Here is a 9,219-nt window from a genome sequence, read left to right on the forward strand (position 1 = left end):
TGAGATTGCCTCCGACCACGGCCCGCATTGTTTCTCGATCGCGCGCATTGTTTTCCATGTCGCAACCTCGTCGACATCAATCATCGCCACCGACAATCGAACTTTGCCTATCTGGGTGGACACAGCCGGCCCATATTTCCGTATCACGCGAGACTAATGAGAAATATAAGTTAATTTCGTGTCGTGTCTTTCGTATTATAGATATATCACGAAAAAAAAATGGGAAAAAATGATATGTGGGTTTTTTTTTTAATTGGATCGTTGCAAGATTTTTTGGATCAAAGCGTAAAGATATTGTTTTAACTTTCCTAAATTTTCATATGTCATCACGTGGAAAATGGTAAGTTAATTCGTGTATATTTTTGTTAAATATTTTGTTAATAGATAAGAAATGTGTATCTTTTTAAGGATTCGTTAAGATATTTTGATTAATTTAATGAAAATAAATATTGTTTTCGTAAATTGATGATTTGAATTGAATTTGATGGAGAAGTTAGTTATTAGATTGGAAAATTGAACCCTTTAGAGAAATATTGTCTTAAAAATGTTACATAACCTCTCTTTCTCACGAAAATGTTCCTAGATTATTATGATAATTTTAAATATCCAAAAAATAAATTTTTATAAGAAAAATTTCAAAGGACAAAGATTCGAAAGGATTTTGAAAGAACAATCTCGCAACACTCGACACTTACATATGTCTCTCCCAAGCAAAAGGATGTTCGTACGTCTAGAAATCGTGGAACATCGTGTCTCTTGGAAAAGAAAACGTGGAAAGGTCTTAGAGGAAGGATGAAAAGGGAGCTTTCTTTCCCTGTCCATTTATCTTTTGACTATTCTTTCCACGAAAATAGTGGAGCCTCCAAGTATCTTGACATCCTCGTGTGTATCAAAATGACAATGGTAATTCCTGTACTAACCTCTTCGGTATGGCCATCGTTCGTTATGGAATATTATATAACGAGTAAGAACAATATGGTATACAAATGATATTTCGAAATCATCGATTATTGACATTCATAAGTTGTCGATTATAAATGATGCTCGATGGTATTAATTCATGCGACGTTTGCGTCGACTAAAATCTACACTCGAGCGTAGAAACAAACATGGCGGTTGTTGACTATAGTCGATGTCAAATTATACGAATAAATACGTAGACTGTAATCATTTCATCAATTGTTTGACACCAAACTCTGTACATAAATAATCCCTTTTTTACTATAATTTACATCGAATTCTGGAAACCACATTAACCAATTATTAGATTTATTTATTATCATCGATGTAATCAAACCTTTTTCCAGGATTTCCAAATAAATGCCACCGATTATAGTCAATATCAAATCACCATCGATCCTCGACCGCATAAGCACCACAAACTACAAATCCAAACCTAGTACTCAATCCGCAATGTACATCGATCACACGCTATAATCGACGTACGTAAAATAAATATGTCATACCACATATACCAAACGCTCAGTTCGACAATACGAATACACGTGGCGTACACACGTGTTCCATAGTCGAGGCACGTACCGAAGAGGTTAAAGGAACGAACGTCTCCATTCGTTGATCCCGATCGCCTCGATCTCCTGGAAAAGAAAATGAAGACGAAGGCAGGAGGAAGGAGGGGGTGAATCCTTACCTCGCCGGAAGCCACCGCCTCGCCAGGTATGAACAGCTCCGGATAGACGTTGTCCAGGTACCACTTGAACGATTTGCAGCCGAGCCTTTTCCTCAGCGCCTTCCTCTCCGATACGTCCCCGTATTTGCCCTGCGAAAATTGCGAATCATAAGCCCGGAAATTTTGCCTGACGAGCGAAGGAAGGAAGCCGGACCTGCGCAACCGGGTGGAAAGGGATCGTTTCCTGGAGGCAGGGATTTAAAGAGTGGCAGGGGATGAGGGGTATAATCGTAAAAAAGAAGGGGGATAGGGAGGCGAGGTAAGAGCGTGGAGGAAATAAAGAGGAGAAATGCAGGGGAATCTTTTATGGGCCGGAGTTTAAAGCCTCCTAGAGCGGAATAATGGCAATACTCGCGCGAGGGTGGGATTCATGGACGCTCGTGGAATCTGTTTGGACTTTGGGCAAGCTTTTCCTTCTACTATCCAAAAATAGAAAATATTTAAGCTGTACTCGATTTTTGTCTTGTTTTTCGTTTGGAAGGAATTGAACGACGAATTTAAAGTAAAGATAAAAGGTAAAAGAATGATTTTATTTTGTGACACGATAAAATTGGATAACTGATGTTATTAAATTCGATTGTGAAATTTCGTAAATAGATATTAAATCTGTGCAAAGAGCTTTTGAGAAAATTAATTTCGAATGCTAATGAAATAGAAATATAAGTGATTATATGTGTTTATCGTTTATATGTATTTATTTAATATTTAATTGTTTATTTATTAAAATAATATTGCTTTCATTGCAATATTTATAGTGTATTATATATATATATATATAGTATAGTAATTTTAAATTCATTCTGTATTTGAAATTAATTTGCAGTGAACTTTAAAGGAGCATAAGAGATTGTGTCAAAAATGACAGACTTGTTCTACTTAAAAATTAATATCCTATAGAAAATAACGATAAAAGGGTATCATTATATATATATATTTAATTAAGTATTTCTAGAAAAATATGATAATATAAAACATGAAATTTGAATTTTTTTAAATCAATATTTTATAGTTGCATGCTTTCCAAAAATCTTATCGTTTCTTTTTATTTTTATTTCACATTCATTCTATGCATTTTGCAACGTGTCAAGGAATATAGAAAATGGAAAATTCAAGCACGTATTGTGTCAAAACGGTGCTCGACTGATAAAACGTTTTCAATAAAATGTAAAACAATTTTCAGCAACGCTCGAGTAAATTGTTGAATTGTTCTAAAATAAAAAAATCTCTTCAAATTTTGAACACGTGTCAGTTCATAATCAATGAAGTCTCACTTTTTCATTACGAATATTATTAACACATCTTCTGTAAATGACTTTAACAATTAATTTCAAATTAATCTTTAAATTAAATTTTTATATTTCATAATGTAACACGTTTTACATTATATTCACATTTATATCATACTACTGTATAAAATATTGCTACAAATCAACAGTTGTAAAAAGTAATAAACTATTTTTCATTTTATCTCTTTTGCAAAAATTCATTATTTGTTTCTTCTTTTATAGTAACTTTTACAGTTATTATAATTCTACAAACAATCTATAATGAATTATAATTATTTAATAATTATTCTTTTTCAAAATAAAATAAGATGGACGTTCAAAATCATTTTTCAACGATAATTCGATAGATTAACGTTTGGAAAATGTTTCATCGAACAAAATTTGAACAAAAAAAATTAATCTTCGTTGAATAATTTTTATCTCATCCTTCGACACACTCGATCTCGTTTCGAGGGGACAAGATGGTAGGATAAAGGATAGAGAATGAAGGAAATACCTTCCAGGGGAATTCAAGAGTGATCTTTAAGAGTGCTTCACGCGTTTATAGGCTGGTTTTTACGACGAGTCCTCGGTCTATGGCTCTCTCTATTATCGTCATCCCTTATGGCGACTATTTCGATCAACATGTGCCCCGACGAGACTAATAAAATCACACGCAAATGGAAAGACACGTTTCCCAACGTGTATAGACTCTATTCAAAACAGTTTATAATCTCTATACGCGCGCAAGTTGCGAATTATATCTTGATATACAGATGGAATATCAAAAAAATCTTTCTCGCAAACTTTTATTTGTTACCATTTTTTTCAAACGTATTCCATTCTTATAAAATTATAAAATTTATCCTATGATGAATTTATTTAAGTAATGAAAAAAGATTCTATTCTATTTTAGATTAAACTACCGATCTTCTTTTGTTTCTTTTTTTTTTTAAATAACAATTTATAATTCAATTCTATATTCTATAAAATCTTCTATACCCTCTCTTCATTTTTCAAAAACTACCTACGTGCCAAAAAAAATTTATATCACTCTTGACAAATAACAAAATTCTTCCATTCGCACGAGCAAAAAAATAAAATCAATCTATTTCCACGTTCCCTTAAATATCACATCCTCCTTTAAATATTTCTTACCCTCTTCGTTGCTATTTTCATACTTGTCACGCAAACTCGTCTCGAGACACGCCGCCCTAATCAAGTCCCGAGGAAGAAGAGCGCGATCGAGATAGAAAGGTCGAGTAAGAAAAGTCGAAAGGGAAAGAAGTCTGGATGGCTCACCTTGTCGTGACCTATCCTCTGGTAGTAGTACTTGGCATACTCGTCTAGCCACACCTCGCTCAACCTTATGCTGTTCCTCTTGAGCACGTTCACGCCGCTCCGCCACTTGTATGGCGACCGTTTCCGGAAGATGTGTCCCACGTGTGAGCAGGGCACGATTTCCAGGGTGCCTGGAACAAAAACACAACCGATGTTCGAGTCTCGTTCAGCCGCGGAAACGGCTGATTGGGCATGGCAGAGGGAGTAATTGTGTTTATTTCGTCGCAAAGAGGGGTTGCAAGGATTTAAGTTCCTTCCTAAGTGATTTCCTTCGTGAGGAATTCGTGGAAAAATTAGGACGAAAGGATGAAGATTGTGAGAGATCGTGGAGAGATTGGACTTTGATAGGGATCCGACGTGGATTAGGTGAATTAGACCAAGGAGGGTTGATTATCGCGTGAGAGAAATTAGAGGGGAAAGGGGGAGGTCAGTCTGGAAGCGTTTCAAAAATTTGTTTCGAGTTTGCGAGTGAGTTGGAATGAGATAGAATTTATTATTGGGGTATGGGATTCGATATAGTTCTTATTTCTATCAATTTTCTACGATAAATTCTTGTGAGACAAATCTTTTACGATCGGTGTTACACGTACCTCCACACATCCACGTTTTGAAGGAGAGCTCGAGATTTTCGCCACCCCAAATATCAAACCCGCTGTCGTACGTGCCGAGACGTTCAAAGAAAGCTCTATCTATCGAGAAAAGGCCTCCAGCCATCGTTGGTGACCACACAGGCTCCGCTGGATTCTTGTGTCTCTTCTTCTCTCTCTCCGGAACCGCGTGCCAATTGAACTGATACAGAAATCAACAAGGAATCTCGGAAATCGGGCAAATTGATGAAGAGAAATTGTAAAAAATTGGTGGAAAGAACAAATAGTCTTAAAATATTTTGGAGAAACTTGAGAAACTTGAAGATGGCTAATTTTAAACGAGAGATAAAATTATAAATGATTTGATCTTTTATTGTTTAAACTGAAGAAAATGTGTATTCACAAATTTATTTATAGATTTTATCGAAATGTATAAATTTTTTAAAATTTCAGTTATGATAATTTTTTGGTTTTTCCTTTCTAAAGGAAAAAATTCAGTTTATTTTATATTATTTTTCGTTTTATAATTTTATCGTAAACTTGAAACACAAAATACTTTTCTTTTAGGATTTAAGTAAAATGAAAAAATTACTTTGAAACACGTGAAAAGAAAAGAGCTTGGAGAAATGTATTATATATGTCTGACCATACGCGTACTATGACCACTTAAAACTCGCCATTTCCAGTTTCACTTAGAGTATAGCATAGTAAGTATATTTCTTTCAATTTTCTCCCCTATATCATTTTATAACATCGTGTGCATTTTATAATATATTTTTCCAGTGTGCATATTATTCTAAGAAATCCTTAAAAACTACGAATTTAGAATTTTTTCTAAAAATTTGAAATCTTTCTATCGATAGCTTATACACGATTTTCAAGATTATCATCCAATTATATTCTTACGTATGTTTTTTACAATGAAATGTTGTTTCAAAATAATTCACCCGAAATCAGGAGAACCCGAGCCGACCTCGATCCCTTCAAAGCGCAATCATTCAAATTCCAGCAATAATTATTCACATTTTACTCAATGATGAAATCATTGGCGCGGCCGGCGTTTTGTCATCACTCGGCAACGACATCCACGAAATAACGTCGAAAGGAATTTCGCTTACCTGCAGATTCCAATCGAATCCACCCACGTTCACACCGCCGGAATCTCTCCAATGATATTCCAGCGTTGTATCGTCGATCACATCGATCACGGGGCAAACGACTGTCGTTGGATTACGAGCGATCCGATCGAGAAGGGGCTCGAGCCAACCCTCGGTGCACTCGCAATGGCTGTCCAAATATGTGAGGACAGGGGCCTTCGCGGCTGCAGCGCCCAGTAAACGAGCTCTGATAAGACCTTCCCGTTTTTGCGCCCTGATGATCTGCACTTTCGGGTAGTTCATCATATAGTCCTCCAATTGACGCTGGAGATGCGCTGTTGGAATTTTTAATTCGATCGATTGAGCGAAGAATATTTAAATTCGATTATTGTACAGTGTTTAATGATTAATAATTAACAGTTAATCAGTGGAATTAATATTTGAAGGATCGATTTTCAGAGGCCACAGTGAAAAATTGGTATCCATAAATGTCGATCGAGGTTTATTTATCGAGTTACGAGCAATTGAAATTTTCGCTATGACATGGAGCGCCACGCTGTGGCGGAATGATGTAACACGGATAAAGCTGTCTCTTTCTATCTGTGTTTTGCTTCGTCCAATGCAAATTTCAATTGCTTATAACTTAATAAATAAATTTCAATCGATATTTTTGTATACCAACTTTTATATTTGTTTTGATCTTTAAAATCATTTTTCGCATATTAAATATTTTGTATCGTTTTGCTATTGAAATTATTTAAAGTATAAAATCTAAGATATACGTATATAATTTTATTTCGTTTATTACAAATTTATTGAATCTATTGAATTAAAGAATCAGAAAATGAAGAAGACGAGTTTTAAAAATTATTATCACAATATTTTACAATTTTAGTATTTTATCGACTAATTTTAAAGGATATAACTCGAAATGGTGCGCGATATAACTTTATATCCAATGTAATTGTACATAAAATTTAGATTTACGATATCAGATGAGTTATAGTCGAAGTGTTCCATTGGGGATAGCAATTAGTAGACATTCGTGATTTACTTTACGTTAAAATACCTCTGTGAGAGAACATTCTCTCTAAGCCTTCACTTATTGAGTTCGGTTAGTTTAACTGCAGATAATATACAGGGATTTCAAGGATCATTCCCGTACGAATTGTAATGATGGAGTTTATTTTAAAACAAATCTTCAATATCTTTAATATCGAAATCGTTTTCAAGTGTTACAAATTATATTTAAATAATTACAATCAACAATCCGTTTTTATACTAAAATTTATAACAAAACGAGAAATTTGAAATAGAATCGTGCATTTCGTTTGAAATTGAACACGCGATTCGTATTTCACAAGTGGAAATTAAATAGCTGGAAAATCTGTCTGAAAAACTAAAGAATAAAAATACTCTTGTATTTTTTTACTCTATAATAATCCTTTAAAAATTTCAAAACTTTTTCATAAAAAAATATTAATTTTTCATAATTTTATATAATAATCTTTTTTAATTTTTTCTTCCTGCAATAACCTATAGCCACAATACCTTCATCACGTTACAAATTTATTTAGTCCCTCATCAAAAGCTGCAGAAATATCAAATTATTTTCCTTCCTTCCATTACGTTGTAATAATCTCGTAATTACAAAGAGAAGACGTTCTCCTTATTACTATTAATTAAATCTTTATTACAAATCTTTGTTAACAAACCACTTTATTATTATTTTCATCTTACCGACAGGTAGAAAAAGAATGGAAGAAAAAAAGAACACGAATATAAAAAGAGATGCTCCTTGTTTCCTGTCTCTGTCTCATGATAAAACAATCAGTTTGTTTTGAAACGGGGCACACCATCTGCTATCCATGGCGCATGGGCTAACTATGTTTATGAGCTCGACTTCCGGTTGCCACGGAAGCTTATCTCGAGCTTTTAAGGTGGATTGCACGAGCTTGCTTGCTCTGGTTTCTATATCGTTTACAACACGTTGCGCCTTCGCTAACCTGCTGTCAAGCGGGCTTAATCTCGCCGGCTTTTCCACCACCGATTTTTATTTTCTTCCTTCCTCCCTCTCCCCCTCCTCTTTCTCTCTCTTTTGTTACACGTGACTACGGTTAGCTATCTGTCCTTTCCATTCGGCGACACGTTAATTCGAACACCTTTGGCGATAAACTGCTCTTTGTTTTCTGGTTATCTCTTTCAACGAACTATTAAACGAACTACAGAAAGGAATTCTGTTATTTTTTTTTTTTTTTTGAAGACTAAGATTCGTTTCTTGGGGAGGAAATATATTTGCAAATTTCTGATTTTCGTTCTCGTAAGGATATTCTTTTAAAGGATATTTCCTTTCAAACGAAGGAAATATTAAAGTTAATTTCTTTATTAAAAAATAATGCCTAAAAAGAAAATATGAGATATGAGATATATTTTTCTCTCAGTTATCGAGACAGACTTCTTCAACTAACTTGTACCTACGTTGAAGTTATTGCATCATGAATTTCATTTTTATACGGAAAATGCATTATACAATTCTTTCGTCGATAACTCGTTAACAAACTTATATACTTACTCCATCAACGAAACTTCGCCATCATTCCAACAATAATTATCAATCAAATCTTCTTATCTTATTACAGCATCTCGTATAGAATCGTTGAAACATTTTCAATCGTAATTCAATCGTGATCCATTTCAACCATCCAATTTGTCCAATTTGTAAATTCTGTGCAATTTGCAATACAATTTTCAAAGCTTTTTAAAGAATACCTGTCATCTCCAAAATTTTTTCAAGATTAAGACACATCGCCTCATTAACATCAATAAAATAAAAATTCTTCCAAGCGTTCAACTTAACTCCGATATTAAAACAAACGAAGAACGATCGCTACTTAACTTAACCTCATAATAACCTATGAAATATTCAAATCTAATTTATATTTTATCATACCTATCGAAATACAGATCCAGATATGTCACGCGTGTCATGCATTACCCTAAATATTTTACGCCCATTAAAAATCCATTATATTTGTCGATCCGTCTATAACTCGAGAGAGAGAGAGAGAGAGAGGGAAAGAGAGCGCCAGCACAATAAAAATCATGGATTCATCCTGTCAAACCGTACTTCCGCCAGGGGGGGTAATAAGCTCGCGACACGACAAGGAAGGAGACAATCGATCTTCCGTCAAAGTTTTCCTCGGCGGCGGAAACGTCGCGTCAGACGCAGACAAATTTTT

The 9,219-nt window shown here is 34.4% G+C and overlaps 1 protein-coding gene across 3 annotated transcripts in view; it reads right to left on the minus strand.

The window, feature by feature from the left end:
• LOC102675450 (putative polypeptide N-acetylgalactosaminyltransferase 9) overlaps positions 1-9,219 on the minus strand; it is a 79,795-nt gene that overhangs the window by 13,484 nt on the left and 57,092 nt on the right. For all 3 annotated transcript variants that reach the window (XM_031509857.1, XM_006614513.2, XM_006614514.2), the window contains 4 exons: positions 6,002-6,315; positions 4,887-5,085; positions 4,258-4,427; positions 1,652-1,780 (listed from right to left, as the gene is read on the minus strand). In XM_031509857.1, coding sequence (XP_031365717.1) covers positions 1,652-1,780; positions 4,258-4,427; positions 4,887-5,085; positions 6,002-6,315 — 812 coding nt within the window. The remainder of the gene's footprint in view (positions 1-1,651; positions 1,781-4,257; positions 4,428-4,886; positions 5,086-6,001; positions 6,316-9,219) is intronic.

The sequence above is a fragment of the Apis dorsata genome, unplaced genomic scaffold (assembly GCF_000469605.1).
Source record: "Apis dorsata unplaced genomic scaffold, Apis dorsata 1.3 scaffold_188, whole genome shotgun sequence".
NCBI classification, from domain to species: domain Eukaryota; kingdom Metazoa; phylum Arthropoda; class Insecta; order Hymenoptera; family Apidae; genus Apis; species Apis dorsata.